General features: G+C 38.9%; 1 protein-coding gene and 1 long non-coding RNA gene across 2 annotated transcripts in view; one reads left to right on the plus strand and one right to left on the minus strand.

The window, feature by feature from the left end:
- EQTN (equatorin) lies at window positions 1-12,927 on the plus strand. Its single transcript, XM_059143015.1, has 8 exons — window positions 1-263; window positions 491-601; window positions 4,152-4,238; window positions 6,198-6,287; window positions 7,624-7,674; window positions 8,936-9,001; window positions 11,817-11,970; window positions 12,431-12,927. Exons 1-8 carry the CDS (start codon window positions 185-187, stop codon window positions 12,711-12,713), a joined length of 921 nt encoding a protein of 306 aa, XP_058998998.1. The 5' UTR covers window positions 1-184; the 3' UTR covers window positions 12,714-12,927.
- LOC131812964 (uncharacterized) overlaps window positions 8,909-20,706 on the minus strand; it is a 19,435-nt gene continuing 7,637 nt past the window's right edge. The window contains exon 3 of the long non-coding RNA XR_009346563.1: window positions 8,909-9,241. This is a non-coding gene — a long non-coding RNA (uncharacterized LOC131812964). The remainder of the gene's footprint in view (window positions 9,242-20,706) is intronic.

Genomic DNA, 20,706 nt, shown 5'->3' on the forward strand with positions numbered 1-20,706 from the left:
AGTATCAAAGATAAAATCAACGTCAGATTGAGTCACAAACCTTTTGGAAATCCATGCCCAGCATTCTCACCTCCATTCGGCAGTGACATCATAATGTCTTAGCTAGTAACAGGACCTGCTGGACAACAGAAGGAAACTCTTGAGGAGAAGCAGGAGATTACTGGATAAATCAATCATTTGCCCTATGAATTTTATATTGTTTATTTTTGTATCTGGGGTTTTTTCCTTACAGGACCTCAGTACAACTAGCCATGGTGGTGCTGGTGAGTAAGCATTTTAAGGTTTTACAGAAAGAGCAGATGAGAAAGATGACCCATTATCCTAGAAAACTGGTATGTGACAGTTTTCTATAGGATGGTACGAAGTGTATTATTGGAAATATGGCATAATTTACATTTTAAATCTCTGCCTCAAATCATTTGTAGAAAAATGTAGTTGAAAGAAGAGAAAGTAGTAAAAGAACTGAACTTATTTCTTATGAATTTTGCAGATGAGATGTGGGCACCTAACACTATAAAAGAATATAAACCAGGACTGGAAATTAAGGAGAATACTCCTGCTAATGAGAAAAATGGCAATTATTATAAAGATATAAAACAATGTAAGTCTTTAAAGTTAATAGCAACGCATATACAAAAGCTGGTTATACTGGTTTGATTTAATGTTTTAAAAAACTCTAGTTTTATTTCCTACTTCCTAAATTCTTATTTATTGCATAAATGTTTCCATGTGTTAAATGAAATTCTCATTTTCTACAGCTTTTTTTTTTTAAGATTTTATTTATTCATTTGACAGACAGAGATCACAAGTAGGCAGAGAGGCAAGCAGAGAGAGAGGAAGGGAAGCAGGCTCCCCACTGAGCAGAGATCCCGACGTGGGGCTCCATCCCAGGATCCCTGAGATCATGACCGAAGGCAGAGGCTTTAACCCACTGAGCCACTCAGGCGCCCCTCTACAGCTTTTTTTTTTTCATGAGATGTTATGAAGTTTAACAAGGTTCTCTTGATAATTTTCCATAAATAAAAAAGTTCATTATGTAATTATGGTGACTTGAAATTGATCTAATTCTATGGTGAGTTAACCAAAATTTATTTGGAGGTGGGTGTCATTTTCCTAAGGCTGCTGAAACAAATTACCACAAACTTGGTGGCTCAAAGCAACAGTAACTTATTCTCTCACAGTTCTGGAAATCAGAAATCCAAAATCAAAGCTTTGATCATGCCATGCTCTCTACAAAGCCTCTAGAGGTGAATCAGTTCTTGCTTCCTCCAGCTCCTGGTAGCCCCAGGCCTTCCTTGGCTTGTAGCACAGTTCTAGTCTCTGTCTCCCATCTTCACATGGCATTCTTGCTGTGCCTCTGTGTCCATTTCCTCCTTCTTATAAGGACAGCATTCATATCAGATTAGGAGCCCACCTTTCACCCCTGTGATTCCATCTTGACTATTTATATCTTCAATGACCCTATTTCAAAATTAGGTTGGATTCTGAGATCCTGGAGGTTAGGACTTCAATGTGTCTTTTTGTGGGGAGGGACACAGAATTCAACCCATAACAAGATGACTTTAAGATGTCTGAATTTTCCATCAAACTTCAGTTTATTCATCATTGCTCATATGGGCTTTCTTTCTGTGCCCTTATAAGGTCCTCCACTCAAAAGAAACTCTTGTGAAAATAAAAAATTAAGATTAAATCTAGTTGTCTTGGGATCCTTATTAACATTAATTAAAGGAAAAATAGGAATGCAATCAAGATATTTACATATATATTCATGCACATATATATATATACACTCAAGTACTTTGATAATAATAACTTATTAGTTGCATTTCTATTTTCTCTTTGGTGAATCTATGTCCTTCCTTTGTAGGTAAAAAAAAAAACCACCTGATTCTCAGAGAGGTCAATTGCCAGATTTCACACTACCAAAGCCAAAGTCAGGAGTGTTATCTAATGTCTCTATCACTGGGCTTCTGCCTAGGGTGTCAGTCATTTCCTTTTCAGTCATTTCCGTTTAAAGCAGGTGCCTCTGCTTTAACATATCCAGAGGGTAAATAAACTAAGAGCCTGATGATTACTTCGATTAGAGAAAAAAGTCTTTTTTACACACACAATATATACAAAACATAAATGAAATCCCCCTAAGAAATTGTGTTATGACTTACTTTTCTCATTTAACAACTCTGAAGCTCTTTTCACATCTGCCTCATTATTTTTGGTGGATGCCTAGTATTCCATAAAATGATGTCCCATAATTTATCCACTAGCATTTAAAGAATTGGATTACATGCAGTGTTCCCCTTTTACATTCTTCTCATGTACAATTGGGTGTATCTCTCTTTGGATAGATATCAAGTACTGGGCATTGCTGAATAAAGAATAAATCTTTAAAAATATTGATACCAGCAAATTGCCCTCCAAAAAGCATCTACTGATTTATGTCCTTCGAGAATGCCCCACAAGCTCACCCACAATGAATATTGTTAATCATATTTTGTGACTGTAAGTGAGAAATTTCCATTACTGTTTTCATTTGCATTGTGATTACTTATGAAGTTGGGTATTTCCCTGTATATTTATGGGCATTTTTATTTCTATTTCTGTGATTTGCCTATTCATATTCATGGCCCACTTTTTTTATCAGGCTGTATTTTCATTTATTTGCAGCAGCTCTTTCTATGTTCAATATATTAATCATTTTCCTATAGTAAAAGTTAACAAGTATTTCCCCCACCAGGCTGTTGCTTATTATTATTAAACCTGTCTAGGTACCTTAATCATAGAGAAAAATTGTAATTTTCTAAAATTAGTTGTTGATTAATTTTTAAATAATTTCTGCATTTTATATTTTGGTTAGGTAGGTCTTATTCAATTGAAGAAATTAAATTATTTTCCTATTTTTTCAAATAATCTCATTTTTGTTTTTAACTCAGGTCTTTTTTTTTTTTTTTAAGATTTTATTTATTTATTTGACAGAGAGAAATCACAAGTAGATGGAGAGGCAGGCAGAGAGAGAGAGAGAGGGAAGCAGGCTCCCTGCTGAGCAGAGAGAGCCCGATGTGGGACTCGATCCCAGGACCCTGAGATCATGACCTGAGCCGAAGGCAGCGGCTTAACCCACTGAGCCACCCAGGCGCCCCAACTCTTAGGTCTTAAATCATTATCTTTGTATATGTCATAAATATATGCACAAAACTTTATATTTTTCAAGGAGGTTTGCCAAATATCTAACACCAATTCCCTACTCATGTGAAGCCCATTTAATGTAATCTAAATTCTCACTTGAAACTGGATTAGTTATTACCTTTTTATTGTTTCTTCTAGCTGTTTTTCCCTGTAAAAATACCAAAATGCTTTAATTTTTATAGTTTCGTGACTCATAACATGCATGTTGGGCTTTGGTTTTGTTTTGTTATATTTCCCCATAAATCTAGCTCAGAAATTCCTCAAAAATCAAAATACACTAATGACACTGTTTGTGTGTGCATACACATGCCTGCATGGTAGGATGATTGAATATATATGTAGGTGCTAAACACACATATACATTCATGTATGTATAAAATTTTCTGTCATTTCATGAGATTTTAAGAAAAACGAGACATGTATATGTCAATATGTCAGACTGCCATCTGGATCCAATTTACTTTGACTCTGGTTGAGTGGATATATCCATTAGTTTTGAATTATAACCAACCCTCAGTAATTTCTTCTCAGAATGTTGTTTAGCACAAGGTTTACCAATTTGGCTTTTTCTCCATGAATTTTATGTTTATTTAATTTTTTAATTATTTTTAAAAGATTTTATTTATCCATTTGACACAGAGAAAGCACAAGCAGTGGGAGCAGCAGAGGGAAAAGGGGAAGCGGCCTCCCCACTGAACTAGGAGCCCAACACAGGGCTTCATTCCATGACCTTAGCTGAAGGCAGATAGACGCTTAACTGAATGAGCCACCCAGGCACCCCATGAATTTTATTTTTAAACCCTTCCCCATTTCCTTAATTTGTAGCTAAAGAATGTCTCAAATACTTTATTATTCTTTTCTCAGAATTAGTGCCTATGTTTTAAGAAAAAAAATTAGATAAGGAAAAATTTAAAGGAACAAGAAGGAACTGAGTTAGTTGCTGAAAACATTTGGTCTTGTATTTTTAGATGTGTTCACAACGCAAAATCCAAATGGCAGCCAGTCTGAAATATCTGTGAGAGCAACAACTGATTTGCAATTTGCTCTTAAAAACTGTAAGTACTGAGAGTTCTGAAAGTCACTGTTACAAATATGAAAAGCCCTTAAAGCAAGATTTCCAAATAGCACTAGAGTGTATCAAGTAAGAAAAAGGTCTTAGTTGATCTTGTATCAGGGAATCTTAGTTTCTAAAAAAGGAGACTGACTCCATGTCCCTTGTAGTAATAAAGTCAGAAGTCAAGGAGGTTCTTACATATCTTAGCCTCATATTTTTGGTTTGAAAAGAAAAATAATGACTCGAGGGCTCTAGAAAATTGTATGTTTTCTTAAACCCACATTTTTATTCCTTTCTACTTATACCTTCTACTTCAAATGTTCTTATTTCGTTTTTGTGTCTTTCCATCAAGCGTAATTAATTTGCTAGATAAAACATTTGTCAGCATGTGACTTCAGAGGCCACTAAAAGTCTTCAAAGGACATATCCATATCTTACACCATGAAGTATCAACAGCTCATATCTACAAAACACATTAGCATAAAACAGAAGACAAGGAAAAGAGGATAGAATTAAATAGGGAAGAGAGAATGTTTCTGGCTCTAGCAGCTTCAATATTGAGAAAAGCCAGATTCCGTAATACCTAATTATTAATAAAGTTATTTGACAATAATGGAATATTTTGAGTAATTCTAAACCTTGGGAAATAAATGAGAGGGGCATTTCAAGGGCATATGTTAATTAAGCAAATCACTCATGGGAATTGTACATGTACACAGCAAACATCATTTTTGTTTGGAGTTGTTTGGAACAAGAAACAGAGAGTCAGGTCTTCAACAGACCGGGTAGCTCAAATTCCCTTAGGAGATGGATTATTGAAGACCATAGGACCCATGGAAGAAATTCTAAAACCCTAATTTCTATTCCCACAATTCAGGTCCTCAAAGTATTGTCAAAGAAAGTTGGATTGGAATAAGAAATTGCTGCCATTTTAAATGGGGGCTCTAACAGAAAGAAATAATACTAACATGGTAGGGACATTCTAGAGGAGCAAGCCCTTCAAGGAGATGGAATTCTCCAGAATAATTTTGACTAACAATTCTTTTAGTGCCCAGAACTGTGAGGGCAAGGGGAAAATCCACACACTTTTCTCTAAGTATAAGGGATGCATGGCATAGTTGAAGGATTACTTACGAATTTTGTTGGAGTCCTGCTTGAATTATGTCAACTCTGGGAACAGACTCCTTTTCATAACTTTCTTGCCAACAATTCTCCTGTCATGGTGCTGTCGGTAGGCTCGGTCTCAATTCATTCTGCCTCTCTGTAGAGCTTCTTTTAGAGTGAGATTGCCTGTACTTCATGTGGAACTTAACTGACTTCCTTATTAAACAAAATTAAAGGAAATCGCCACCATGGGGATGTATGTGGAAAATGTCCCCCAGTCACAATTGTTCCCAAATACACTCTTACTGACATTCCTCCAGAAGATGGACACATTATAGACTGAGAGATATACTAAATTAGGCCTGAAAACCCCTGATTTGTAGCCCCAAATGGTTGTATTCAAGACTCTGTTTTGAGTAGTTCACACGCAGATGTTTCTGATTTACAAGGACGCTGATGCGCCTTCCTCTTCTGTGTCCGAACACTGACTGGCCCCCAAGCTCTCCAGGGCTGATAGGATCACTTCAAGTCCTTTTAAGGGAAACATCTGAACCCAATGTTCTCATCCAGTACATCTCTCTTACCTCTAAAGGAAGCTTATAGCCACCACCACAACCATCCCCCACCCTTGTCCCTGTTTTTCCTCTCTCTTACAAATTATAGGTGTATGAATCCCCTCTCAGGCAACCCATTATCCCAAATGCTGCCTTCTTTCCCCTCCTTTAGAGATCTCGGGAAAATGTCAACATCTTTCTCTTTTTTTCCCCTTTTCTTCCATTTTTTAGCTTAAAAAAATGCCTAATCATAGATGCTGTCAATATTTGTATGTGCTGATAATCTGTTACCCTTTTCTCAGATAAACTCGTCAATGAAACAACTGTGTCACCTATTGGAAAAGGCACCAGTGAAGAATTTCCAGCAGAAACCTCTGGAAAATACAATCAAAGTATTAAAGTTTCAAAACTGTAATCATACTTGGAGCATATCAATTTATGCTATATCTAATTTATGTTTCACTACTCTGAGTACTTTATATAGTAAAACATGCTTAAAGAATTTTTACAGCTACAATTTAAAGTCACTCTAAAATCTTCTAAACAGCAAAAATCTGAGTCAATTTTTAGATTTGTCTGACAAGGAATAGGATGTGGGCTCTTTTTAAAATGAAACATATTTTAATAAAATGTATTATATTTATATTTATATTAGATATATAAGTATATTTTAATACATTTTAATAATGTAAATTTTCTATCTGCTTGAGGAATAAATTAATCTGTAATTAGAACCAATTTTTAGTATTTCCTGAAATTTTGGGGGAGGGGTTGGTAGTGACAAGTTTCAAAATCAAAATCATTATTTTACTTTCAATAAGAATATTGTTCCTTATAAAATATTATTTTATAGAATATTGTTCCTTATAAAATAATTATAGAACCATATCAATCCAGGATGGCTCTCCTCTAAAGTCTTGGATGAGTGGTCTAATTGAAGATAATGGACCTGTCATTACAAGAAGCATCCAAGTATGTTTCTCATATGGTTACTGTGAAGTAGTTTGCATCTTTAACACTTCTAAAACAAATAAAAATCTTAGTCACTTTTTTTTTATATATATAAGAATAGAAATCTCATCATCCTAGTGGTGTTCCTTTCTAAAATACCTTTAGTAATTTACTACTTAGCTTGGGTCATGTTCTAATTTCTTTTTTTCTTAATTTGTTATTTTTTTTTATGTTCCATTTTCTTAACCAGGCATTTAAATCTGAAAATAATCTATTGAGAAATGTTCAGGTTTCATTTCCAGTCACATTCCCCATCCATATTCTTCACGCCAGTCTGTCTGAGGCTCTTAGAACTCACCAAATCTCATGACTCAGTGGAATGATCTCACTCTTGCCTTGTTTGCCTGGCAAACTATTTCTAGTCCTCTAAGCCTATACTGAGCACCATCTCCATTTCAAAGGGCTTCTGGCCTTTGCAACTGGAGCTAGGGCTCTCTGTGCATCCCACTTGTGCATTTCTATTGAACCCCCACTATCCTACATCCTAATTAACAGTGATTCTTGTCTGCCTCCCAAACTAAGAGTGTATTCTGTCAGCATAAGGCCTGTGTCCTCTTCATTTCTGAACTTTAATGCCAGCCACAGCATCTGGCACATGGTAGGAGCTCAAGGTATAACTGTTACATGACTAAACAAGTGAATAAATGCTCTATCGCAAATTTACTAAACTGAACTTACCTTACTTAGTTATCTTGTTCTATTTTGTTTTTTAAACAGGACTAATCAAGGGTCCAAATGAACCTGCATTTTGGACAATGTTAGCTAAAGGTAAACTCATAGTGGTTAGGTAGCTGGGGAAATGTTTTGGTTTTCTAAAGTCTTACATAAGAAAGCCAAGGCCAGTGTAAATAGTTCTAAAATTGAGAATTAATAAGTCAACATTTTGCTGCCATTATCACGTGTAACAGCAAATGCAAAATAAACCCACAAAATTGATTGTGCCGCACACTTTCTGATTCTCTCCCCAAAGCTTACTCTCCTATAAATGTTGCAATTTTGTCATTCAGTTTATTTATGATTAAAAATTTTAAATAAGGCTCTCCCTCAATGTAGTCCATCTTTGTGTTTAGAGCAGTATGCATGTAAGCACATGGAGATCTGTGAATAAATGCAAAGTATATAGCAAAACATACGCATGTAGAAAGTAATGCATGTATCATAAACATATAAGCATATGTGTGTAAATGTAGTGTGCTTGTCTTACAAATGCATGTTTATGTAGATGCACACATGTATAATGTGATTCATGTAGCACACACACATAGATGCACACACTGTAAACACGAAATAGATACTGAATTCAGTTAAGTCTCATTATTTGCAGATTTTGTGTTTGTGAATTTACCTATGTCTAAAATATATGTGTAAACCACCCCTCCCATCACTTTCATGGTCATTTGTAGACATGCACAGAGCAGCAAAAAATTTTAATTGCCTGACCCTCATGTGCTTAACGGAGGCAGAACAAGGAACACCCTGTTTTCCTTTTGCAGCTCTTACACTGTAATTAAGTGTCCTTTTTGTTGTCTGTTTAGTGCTACGTGTTTTGCATTTGTACGCTTTTGGTCGGTGATTTTGCTAATGAACGTGGCCCCTAAGTGTAGTATTAAGATGCTGGGCAGTGTTCTTGAGCGCAAGAAGGCGGTGATACAACTTACGGAGAAAATATGTGTCAGATAAACTTTGTTTAGGCTTGAGTGATCATGCAGTTAATCATGAATTCAGTGTTAATAAATCAGCAATATATATTAAATAAAGTATCTTTAAACAGAAACACACATTAAAAAGTTATGTATTGATTGGTTGATGAAGACGTTGTGGCCAGAGGTTCTCAGGGATCTAAGCTTGCATTTCCTCCAGGACCAACATTTCAGACTTCACCAAGTCAGTGTTCCCATGACTTTGTGGAGCATAACTGTCATAAATAATGAGAATACACTCTATATTAAACATACACACACACACACACACACAGTAATTTTCATAAGTGAATTTTGTTTACCATAACACCACTTTATTGTCTTAACAGCTTTAAATGCAACACCAACAGCTGAGGAGATTGAAGAAAGAGATGAATTATTTCGCCCAATTCCAAGTAAGAACAAAATACTTCAGTTAAATGGCATAAGTGCCGGCACACGTTTCAGTGTGTGACTTCACTGCGTGGAGATACTGTTTTCCCTAGTAACGTGGAATGTATGTAAAAGGGTAGCGTGGTAGCTAACATTATCTCAGTGAGGACATGTGCTGTTTTAAAGAGGCTCCTAAGCATTATTCTCCAGTCGCCATATATGCAGAGGGATGTTTTCATTTTCCGGTTTTGTGACTTCTATTCCTGAAACAGAGAAACCAATCAGAGGAGTAGGCAAGTGAATCATATCTAGATATCTAGAACACAGTGTTTTTAATTGATAGACTCTGTTTTCTGAGCAGTTTTAGGATTACAGAATAAAATGAGCAAAAAGTACAGAGAGCTCTCCTGCATTTCCCCAACTTGGTTTCTCCTATCGTTCTCAGCTTGAGTTTAGTTTGGTACGGGTTTTACAATGGATGAGCTAACATCAATGTTAGTATTAATTAAAGTGCGTAGTTTACATTAGGGTCCACTCCTTGTGTTGCACAGGTCTGTACATTTTGACAACTGCATAATCTTGTGTCCACCAACACGATCATAGAATCATTTCACTGCACTAGAAATCTCTTCGGCTCCACCATCCGCCCCTTTGTCCTTCAATCTGTGGCAACCACTGATCCTTCCACCACAACCATAGTTTCGCCTTTTCCAGAATGTTATATAGTTGGAAACATAAAGTACATAGACTCAGCCTGGTTTCTTTTGCTCAGTAATATGCATTTAAGATTCCTCTAAGTATTTTCGTGACCCGATGGCTCATTTCTTTTTATCACTGAATAACATTTCCTTGTGTGGATATACCAATGTATCCATTCGCCTACTGGAGGACATCTTGATTACTTCTAATTTTTGGCAATAACAAATAAAGCTGCTATAAACATTCGTATGTAGGTCTTTGTGTGGACCTAAGGTTTCAACTCTTCTGGGTAAAGGCCAAGAATTGTGATAGGTGGATTGTGTGGCAAAACTATGTTTAGCTTTGTAAGAAATTACCAAACTGACTTCTAAAGTGGCGGTACCATTTTGTATTACCACCAGCAATGAATGAGAGAATTCCTGCTGCTGAATGTAGTGTTGTGTTTTGTTTGGTTTGTAATTTTCATGCATGCATTAGTTCTATTTATGTGAGTAAAAGAATTGATTTCAATATAAAATTTCATGAAAAGACAATATATTAATTTCCCCCCAGAACTCTGTCCTACAAATAAACTATGGGGGGGAAAAGCCAGCATCTGATGATACATCTAAGGCTTGACCTCTCTGTTCTGCATTGGATTATTTGACAAATACAAACATTTGCCTTGCAGGGTTTTAAAAATATCACGTGAGGCTTTGTTTAGAAAAGTTACATGTAGGAATGACTCATACTGTGTTACCTTAGAAATATTTTGTCTTTCCAAGTTAATTAAATTGAACATGATTAATTTTTTTATCACATATGGAGCACGTATTACACATGTCAGGTGCTTTATATACATTATTATGTCAGTCCTCCATGAAGTTGGGATTATCCCCATTTTACAGATGAAGGAACTGAAGCTTAGAAAAACTGCCCAAGGTTGTAATTAGCTTTCTCATCTTTTCCAGTGGTGGGGAATTCCAAACCTTCTCTAGTTTTGACCATGATCTTGAAAAACAAAATGTACTATAAACTCACCTCTTTACAAAAACCCTTTTAAGGAGCAGCAGAGCAATTCAAGAACACAGCCCCTCCTAACATAATGTGATTATTCCCCCCCAAAGAACCTGCCTTAAAGTCAACAATCACTGACAGCTGTATCCATTTCACTTTTCATGGTCTAAGATCACCCTTTGACAATTATGGAATCAGGGAATACACACATGCAAACTCGCCACTGCTTATCACCAAAACACCATAACCTAGAAAATAATGAAAACTTTGGAACTTTTGGATGGGAGAAAGTTGGGGCAAGAGAGAAAAATCAACACAGTTATTTCAAGTCACCATTACATGTCTATTAAGTCAGACATAAATTCAGGAAAATGCAAAGTGTGGCAGTAAAGATGTATTTTCATTGATAGATTTAGTAAAAAGAACTTCGACATCTTTGGATCTGGACATGATTTTTTATTGTCTAACTTACTTTAGAAGTTTAAAAAAAATTTTTTAGCTTTATTTAAGTTTTATTTATTTATTTAATATTAAGTTTTAGTTTTATTATCTAACTTTTTTAACATCAAATACACTAGGTGTGGTCTCAGTAACAGAATGACAAATGAGGTTCTTAAATTTCATGGAGAGAACATCTGGTACACCATCCTTTTAGCATCAAAGTCAATGAGGGCCCCAAGAGTAAAAGGGTGTCTTTCTCTTCTGAAGGACAAGGCCCTGGTGTGTAAGTTCATCACATTTTTTAATAGTCATCTCTTGTGTCTTGAAATGGTCTTTATCAGTCAGGGAGGAAGATGGCTATAGATATATTTGAGCATCTGGTAACCTGGGATTGAAACCAGATTTTGCCCTTCATTCGTTATGTGAGATGGGTGAATTCATAAACTTCCCTGATCCTCTGAAATGGAGCTAAGAACAGCTCCCCCGGGATGACTGTGGCGGTTCAACAAAACAAGTGAAGAGTACTTCGCCTTAGGGAGTAGCCTACAGTCTTCTTTGCGTTGCATGAGGCAAGTGAGGGTGCACAGTGATACCCTGGATGGTGAAGCCTTCTCTTCAGTTGCTTTGCTCTCTTTACTCGTCCAGGAAGACATGCTGGAAACAGTCACTCTTTTCCATCGCACTTTCTTTCTTTCCTCTCAGGGTCTGATTTGAATGCCACAAGTGAAGACACCCTGACCAAGCTACAGGAAATCAAGTTAAAATTAATGCTGGGCATCTCGTTGATGACCCTCTTCCTTTTTGTTATCCTCTTGGCAGTCTGTAGTGCCATGCTGTACAAAGTGAAGACAATTAAGTAAGTCTGCAGACCTCTGGAGTCTTTGGAACATGCACGATGTGAAGCTGTCACCCTCTCTCTTTAGCAAATTGTTCAGGAAATGTGGCTCCCAAATGTATCTATAAGATCTCAAGTTAAACTCCAGTTCCCCTATTCAGAAAGGAGCATGGGGCTGTCTGGAGAATTTTCCCCCAGTGTATTAGTCATCTAGAGATAAAGTAATATTCGTCAATTGGAAAGGCTATAGAAAATCTAGATATGCATTCTTTTTTGCCAGCCTTGGATCAAAAGAGCTATGAACTCTGTTCTAAACAGCACATCTGCTTAAGGTCTAACATTTTTCATTTATATGGTGTTATACAAAGTAATTGGACAGAATTAATGTGTTATTTCAATTTTTGTGATGCTTTTCTAAATTGAGTTGAGCTGCAAATGTATGTAATGAAAAATAATTCTCAATACATGTTTTCTTTTTCAGTTATAAAAATAGATGTCAGACTGAATACACCGTCAACCCAGAGCTGGCAACTCTGTCTTATTTTCATCCATCAGAAGGCATATCAGACACATCTTTCTCTAAGAGTGCTGAGAGCAGCACGTTTTGGGGCACCACTTCTTCAGAACTGAAAAAACAAGACACAGTGTCAAAATCTAGAACAACAGACATTGTTTCCACAGCCTCAGATGAGACAGGCGGGAATGAGGAGTCAGATTTAATTCAGAGTGAGGAGCCAAGTGAAGAAACACCCACTGATGAGTAGACTTGAAGTTTTTGTCAGAAAAGAAGTTTCTTTGTGATTTCACTAACGTCATGATTTGGAAACTGCTGAGAAACTTAAATTTACTGGTGTCTGAAAAGGAGGACATATTCAATAAAATTATCTCAGCCATAAAAACTATACAATGGAAAAAAAATACAAGAAAATAATTTAAGGTGTGGAAAACTCATTCAGTAAAAATAATCCTGGACAGTGACTTGTGAAATTTATTTACTCTAGGCTGATTAGCTTTAAAATGAAGACATTTAGGTATCTATCTTATCTGTGGACATTTGGGAAACTTTCATGATAATCACCACTACCTTCATCCTTCCCCCTCACCAAAGCAAAAAGAACACACTTGTTTGTGTTTTACTGCTGAAACAGTTGTGCCCTATGAAGAAATGAAACTAAATTAGTACTAGAGACTCCTAGCATTCTTTTTAATTTTTGCCACTTTAAAATTTTTATTTAAATTCTATTGATATAATGTATCAGTTTCAGAGGTAGAGTTCAGAGATTCATCAGTCGCCCAGGATACCCAGGACACATTACATCACGTTCCCTCCTTAGTGCCCATCAGCCACTTCCCCATCTTCCCACCCACCATCCCTTCAGCAAACCTCAGTTTGTTTCCTATAGTTGAATCACCTACGGTTTTTCTCCCTCTCTGATTTCGTCTTATTTTTTTCTCCCTTCCCTGTGATCCGGTGTTTTTTTAAAATTCCACATATGAATGAAATCATTTGTCTTTCTCTGATGTATCTTGCTTAGCATAATACCCTCTAGCTCCATCCATGTCCTTGTAAGTGGGAAGATTTTTTTTTTATGGCTGAGTAATATTCCACTGTATATACACCATATCTTCTTTATTCAATCATCTGTCGATGGACATCTGGGCTCTTTCCATCAGCTATTGTGGACATCACTGCTACAAACATTGGGGTGCTGTTCCCCTTTGGATCACTACAAGCCTCTTAGCATTCTTGTTTAAAAGTCGAGTGATCAATCACTTATGAGGCCATCCATTCCAGAAGTATGTCAATTTCCAAAGAAGACCAATGGAATATGGATATCGTTTCCCTTTGAGGTATTAGTTTCAACTGGAAGGATTTGGGGAACGTGTCAGATCTTTTGTGGATATGTGTGGAGCTGGGGGGAGGGTGCGAATTCAGGTTTTATTGTCTTCCTAAATTCTCACCTACTTTATGCTCCACGGTTTGGTATGTCACACTGAATGGCACGCTTATTTCACACATCAAGAAATGAAAACTCAGGTAAATCAGATATGCTGCCTAAGATCACCTGCTGGAGAAGCTAAGATGTGCTTCCAAAACGAGGTCTCTCTGTGATTCATGGAGGTTACTAGTCAAATATAACAGAAGTCAAAGGTGGTTGTTAGGAGCAAGCTAGGCTCCACATAGGGCAGGAGGTTCCTTAGGGGACCTTTTAGCTCTTGGGAAATTGTTTTCTCTACCTCGGGCGTAGGTCCCTACAAACCTTCCCTGCGGAGGAGCAAAGAGTCTGTTCACACTCACCAGCCAGGCCCTCCCCCACCAAACCCCGGCCCCAACCATTCTCAGTCATTTCCGTCCTAAATCCAGCCCCCTCTCACCATTGGTTGGGAAAGCTCTGCCCTTGAGGCGCTATGGACTATATCAGACTGACGCTCCAGGGGAAAGCAGTGGCCTGGCAGCTCTCCCCAGCTCTTGCTCTGTGTGGGCCAAGCTCTTGAGCCAGTGGGGGTGACCTTGGGCAGTGGCCCAAGCTACCCTCAGCGGGTTACTTTTGCCATTTTCCATGCCCTTTTGGTGGCACCGGGGGTCTGGGCCAGCGTTTGTATTGCCAGTTGGGGCGCCAGGACATGCGGTAGGAACTGAGTGAGGCAGAGAGTTGCTGCTGCCTGGAAGCAGGTGCGGGGGAGCCACGTTGAATCCACGGGTGAGAAAGAGCGTGTGGAGGGAGTATCAGGTGGACTTGAGGAGGGTTTGACTATCAACCATTCCCACCTGTTTTCTCCACCTACCCTTGAGAGGGGCCCAGGATTTCCTTGATCAGAAGTAAGTGAAGTCAGGATTCAATGACCCAACTTCTCTACAGTGCTTAACAAGTATTATAGAGCAAGAAAGTTAATCACTATAGCATTACTATGGCTAAAATGCCTGAAGAGAGGTTAACATATTTTTTTAGAAATTGACTTCTCATCAGTGGGGTTAGCTTGCAGATACCATGTAACTTGCAGTCAAGTTGCGGGGGGGGGGGGGGGGGCATGAAAAATACCAGGTAGTCCTTACTGTATCCACCTTCTACTCCCCACTTCCTAGTCTAGAAGCGAGAAGAGGGTCACATAACCCAGGGTGGGGCGGGGCGGGGGGGGGGGGGAGATACTTCTGATTTGTCCCTTAACTGACCAAACCTGCATTTCCTGAGCAGATTATCTGGGTGTTTCTCCCTGAAAGGCATTTTAAAAAAACAAAACAAACAAAACCTGGTTTTTAACTAACCTATCTCCCCGACATTCTGAAACACCCTCTTCTTTTCTCCGGTGCACATACTCCGCCTGTTCCTCAGCCCTCAGAGAGGAACTTTAATCTATTTTTCTCCACCTTTGCTATTTAAGGGCAGTTCCTACAGAGTGGCTATTACAGACCAGAGAAAAAACCAGTGCTTGTGTTAGGAAGGGGAACCAAGTTGTCCCAGAGTCCTCAAGAGTAAATCTCCCCAGCATCACACACCCAGGATCAGGAGCCTTAAGTGCCAACCTTTATTCCCTCTTTTTTCATCCCTCCCATGGAAAGTCTGTCCTGAGATCTGAGCACAGTAAGGATGCTCTGGGGGTCCTAACTAGGAACATGTTTCTCAGACCTTTTGGGTGGTCGCAAGATCCCTGAAACCTGGAGGAGGTGGGGCAGTGATGTTAGGGGAAGATAGCGTGGGCTGGCTCCCTTAAGAACCTCTTTTTCATATAAAGAAACATGTCATCTGCGAAGAGAGAGAGTTTGACTTCTTCATTGCCAATTTGGATACCTTTTATTTCTCTTTGTTGTCTGATTGCTGTTGCTAGGACTTCTAATACTATGTTGAACAAGAGTGGTGAGAGTGGGCATCCTTGTCTTGTTCCTGATCTCAATGGAACGCTGCAACTTTTTAACCATTGAGGATGATATTTGCTGTGGGTCTTTCATAGATAGATTTGATGAGGTGCAGGAATGTTCCCTCTATCCCTATACTTTGAAGCGTTTTAATCAGGAATGGATGCAGGATTTTGTCAAATGCATTTTCTGCATCAATTGAGAGAACCATGTGGCTCTTCTCTCTTATTAATGTGTTCTGTCACACTGATTGATTTGTGAATGTTGAACCATCCTTGTAGCCCAGGAATGAATCTCACCTGGTCATGGTGGATAATCTTTTTAATGTGCTGTTGGATTCTGTTTGCTAGGATCTTGTTGAGAATCTTAGCATCTATATTCATCAGTGATATTGGCCTGAAATTCTCCTTTTTGGTAGGGTCTTTGCCTGGTTTGGGGAACAAGGTAATGCTGGCTTCCTAGAAAGAGTCTGGAAATCTGAGGGCTTTGAAGGGGTCGGGGGTGGGAGGTTGGGGGAACCAGGTGGTGGGTATTGGAGAGGACACGGATTGCATAGAGCACTGGGTGTGGTGCAAAAACAATGAATACCGTTACGCTGAAAATAAAATACATAAAAAAAATAAATTAAAACAAAAACCAAAACCAAGAAAAACCTCTTTTCCCCGGCTGGGAGAAGAGAACACCTCCACCCCAGTAAGGGAGAGCTGTGCATAACCACCTGAGGCTCCACGGGCAGGGTGTATGGGGCGGGGCCAAAGTCAGGTGGTCCGGGGGAGGGCTGGGGAGCCGTGATGGCCCAGCCTGCCATCTCTCTGCTGTGGACCTGCAGATGCCCAAGCGTGGGATCCTAGAAAGGTGAGCCCAGGTTTGCTCGCTTTGACGGATGTGCGTGGACTTGTGTGGTCCGATCCTCCCTCCTTGACACCATCCCCAATGTGGAGTTATTATAGGGGTTTTGCTCTGCTCTGGTGAAAGAAGGTGGGGTAGGACCCTGGTTGGAGCAAAAAGTATTTAGGGTCCAGAGGAGCTCCTCAGTCACTTCTACCTTGAGCAAAGATTGTGACGCCTGCCTTCAAACTTCAAAATTAGCCCCCTAAGTGTAGCTTCTGATAGGAAAAAGTTTTTTTTTTTTTCTTAAAAACTGGTGACATGAACGGAAAGTATAATCCCTCTTCTTTTTTTCTCCCCCCCCCCCCAGTAGAGTCCCCAAAGCAGTGCCGAAGACCCTTTCCTGAATCAAGGAATAAATAAATAAAATCCAGCTTAAGCTAAAATGCAGTTCTGGCTGGGTATCCAGAGTTTAGTCCCCTGTCCAAGTTTGTGTAAAGGGAAATTAGATTCAGGCATATGTTTGGATCCTAGGATAATTTTCATTCTTGCGCTCGCTTTTTTGCCTTCTCCTTCCTCCATATACTTCTTTAACAGATTGTTTTAGATTTCAACAGAGTTAATTTTTAATAGGAAGCCAAAGGTTACTGAGCCAAGAGAGTGCTCATTGTGTTAAGAAGAAGCATGTGTGTGTTACCAAAGCATGGGGGTTATCTAAAATAAATGCAGAGTTTCAAAAATTGGGATCACATTTTAAATCTGAAATCTCTTGTTTGAGAGAAGAGAGAGATGTGTAAATTACCTCATAAATGATACAGGAAAATGTATCTTGGAAAGAGGAAAGAAACTTGTGATTTCCTTAGTTAAAAGTCAGGAAGGAGCTGCCGGGGTTGTGAACAGCTGTTACAGCAAGCCTTATCTCTTGTAACTGTCCTGGTTTTCCCTCAGGAGTGTGAATCTAAAACTGCACTGGAGGTTTGTTGGATTGACTGATTTTTTTTTTATATAAGATTTTTTTTTAAGTTGTTGTTTTTTTAAGTTTTTAGGGATGCCTGGGTGGCTCAGTCCGTTGGGCCGCTGCCTCAGGTCATGATCCTGGAGTTCTGGGATTGAGACCTGCATTGGGCTCCTTGCTTGGCGGGGAGCCTACTTCTCTCTTTGCCTCTACCTGCACTCTGCTTGCTTGTGTTCTCGCTTGCTCTCTGACAAATAAAGTTTGTTTTTGTTTTTGTTTTTAATGATATATGCTGGGGGGAGCATATTTTATGTTTGTGGCAATCATTAGATCACCAAGGACCTCAATGAGAATTTTGAGGCCCACTGAATTTAGGAAAGACTGGTGCTCTAAATAACTTATAAACAAGATGTGTTTAATTTTTGCCACTTTAACTGCATGAAACTATGTGCAATTCTGTGTAAGTCGCATTCAGCTATTTGAACTCTTTTCAAATTGTCACTGGTTGGTAAATAATGAGGTGAATGGGGTATATCCAAACTGTATCACATTTGACACAGTTAAATAATGATGTGTAAACCTGGCCTGACCCACTGATATATAGTCACTCTAGCAATGAGGCATGGATGTTATTTAATCAGACCTGGGCTTGATGTTTGAAAGACTTGGAGAGCTAGTCCTTGACTTCTCATTCTGCTTCTAAGAACCCATCAATTGGTAAACAACCCCCCGTGTTAATGGGGGGTTTAGAACTACTTCAAGTATCCGTGTTAATGGCTGGGTTTGGAGGAATTAATGTCCTTCTGATAGTAAACTACTTGTCCACGATATTTGGAGTCTGCATTTCTTCTGAGGTGATTTTTAAAGATACAACTCCTCTTCCATTGGAGGCACAACTATGGAAGAACTGGAAAGGCTCAACAAAGAACTCAAATCTGTCAAGACTGAGGTTAAAGAAAAGCAGAAGAGGCTCTCCAAGTTTACTTTAACACTTGAACTACTGCAAAGCCACATTGCCTCCTTGAGTGACACAAATTTGAGGCAAGATTTTCTTGAATATAATAGCCTACTTCCAAAGGAGAAGTGGGATGAACTATCAAAGAACACAGAGTCAGCCTAGAAAGTATGTGCCAGACCACAAATGTCCAGCAACAGATCTTGAATATGACCCCTTGCTCAATTATTCTGCAGGGCTGCTTGGCACGTCGAAAGCAAGGCAGGACAGGACTGATACACCACCTCTGCCACTTGAAAAAATATGTGGGGGAAAATGCCCACAAGTCCCAGGAGAGCCAAAGACCTTATGTCTTTCCAATAAGAATTACAATACATCTTCAAGAATCTGATGAAGACAACCTTGTAATGGATGTACCTCCAGTCATGCCTATTTCTAAAAAGGCTAAACCTTGGTTGGAGTGGCTTCAAGTATCCGAATATGGATGAAAGGTTACATATAGTGTCCTCAGAGGAGAGAAATCATCAAATTAGTGACAAAGAGGGGTGCCTGGGTGGCTCAGTGGGTTAAAGCCTCTGCCTTCGGCTCAGGTCATGATCCCAGGGTCCTCTGCTCAGCAGGGAGCCTGCTTCCTCCTCTCTCTCTCTGCCTGCCTTTCAGCCTACTTGTAATCTCTGCCTGCCAAATAAATAAATAAAATCTTTTTAAAAAAAAATTAGTGACAAAGAAGTGGAAAAACTAGAGAAAACCCAACTAACCACACAAAGGATGACTGTAACAATTTAGAACTACCAAAACGGCTCATTCAAGGCTCGCTAGATGTTAGAAGTAACTTGTATGGTGTTAAAAACCCCATTTCTAAGATGGGAAGTTTTGGTGGTGAGAAAAACTGTGCCTGTGTTTGAGAAGAAAGCATACATTGTGCACCTCTCAGTGACCAAGAAATGCAGAACAGAATTTGTAATGAGAGTTATCCACAAGCAAAAAATACATAAAAACAACTTATGATACTCAAAATGAGGGAAGTCCGTGTCAGTATTCAAGCCAGCCCCCAATCTCTTCCTCAGGTGAGCAAGCCAAAGACGAAGGGCCGAGAAGACAAGACCGTAGTCCAGACTGCACTACTTCTGAAGACCGCAAATTAGTTGAATTTGATTTTTGATAAGGAGCAAACTGGAGAGGACATTCCCTCTGATTTGGATGACCCTATGAAGGAATGTCTTTGAATTTTCACTGAGGTCATGGGAAGTGAAGCTTGTAGAGAGATTACTAAACAGGTCAGTCAGTTTTGTTTTGTTTTTTTAAATCCTTTTCCTACATTTTAGGAATTTCCCTTAAATTCATACTCTCTGCTGAACTCTGTAGAAATATGTATTATATAATGTGTATATAAAATATACTCTAATGCTTGTGATGAGTAATACATTGGAATGTCAAGGCAAAAACCTTGATAATTAGCCGGATATCATGTCTTGCAGACATGACAGTTTCCAGAGGCCATCGTAGTACATACAGCAACTTATAATTGATTTTCCAACTTAGAGAAATATTCTGTAGTACTCTATGCTTGACAAATGGTTCAGATAATTTTTTGTGCATTATTTCTTAATAAATTGCCCCATATTTTGTAGCTTAGATTCCTGTGGCTCTTCAGAAAAAAATGCTAGATTTGCTTTTACTCTGCTGAAATTGGATAATTCCTATCTTTTTCCCACTAGGCTTCAGGAAAGCAAATGGAATTAGAGATGTTATATTACCAAAACATTTCTGAACGAAAAAAAATTCTGCACATTGCCAAGTTGATGTGAGTTATTTAGTTCCTCTCTTGTGGGACACCTACAAAGTGCATGCCTTGTCATTTTGAGCTTTAAGCGTGTTCCATTACTACCGTCCGTTATCCACCTGGGAGGCACAAGTGGACCCTCAGTTGATTCCTACTTGTAAGCATTGTCTCCATCCTTCATTTTCTTCCCATTATCTAACATTGTCATTAAAAGCAGGTAGGTTAAGGGACGCCTGGGTGGCTCAGTTGGTTAAGCAGCTGCCTTTGGCTCGGGTCATGATCCCAGCGTCCTGGGATCGAGTCCCATATCGGGCTCCTTGCTCCGCAGGGAGCCTGCTTCTCCCTATGACTCTGCCTGCCTCTCTGTCTGCCTGTGCTTGCTC

This window comes from Mustela lutreola, chromosome 12 (genome assembly GCF_030435805.1).
Source record: "Mustela lutreola isolate mMusLut2 chromosome 12, mMusLut2.pri, whole genome shotgun sequence".
NCBI classification, from domain to species: Eukaryota; Metazoa; Chordata; class Mammalia; order Carnivora; family Mustelidae; genus Mustela; species Mustela lutreola.

Excerpts from the sequence above, each read along its gene's own strand:
- EQTN (XM_059143015.1), top strand. The coding sequence starts at position 185 with ATGAATTTTATATTGTTTATTTTTGTATCTGGGGTTTTTTCCTTACAG. Across the intron at positions 4,239-6,197 it reads GCAATTTGCTCTTAAAAACT|ATAAACTCGTCAATGAAACA; the intron begins GTAAGTACTGAG and ends CCCTTTTCTCAG. Across the intron at positions 7,675-8,935 it reads TTGGACAATGTTAGCTAAAG|CTTTAAATGCAACACCAACA; the intron begins GTAAACTCATAG and ends TTGTCTTAACAG.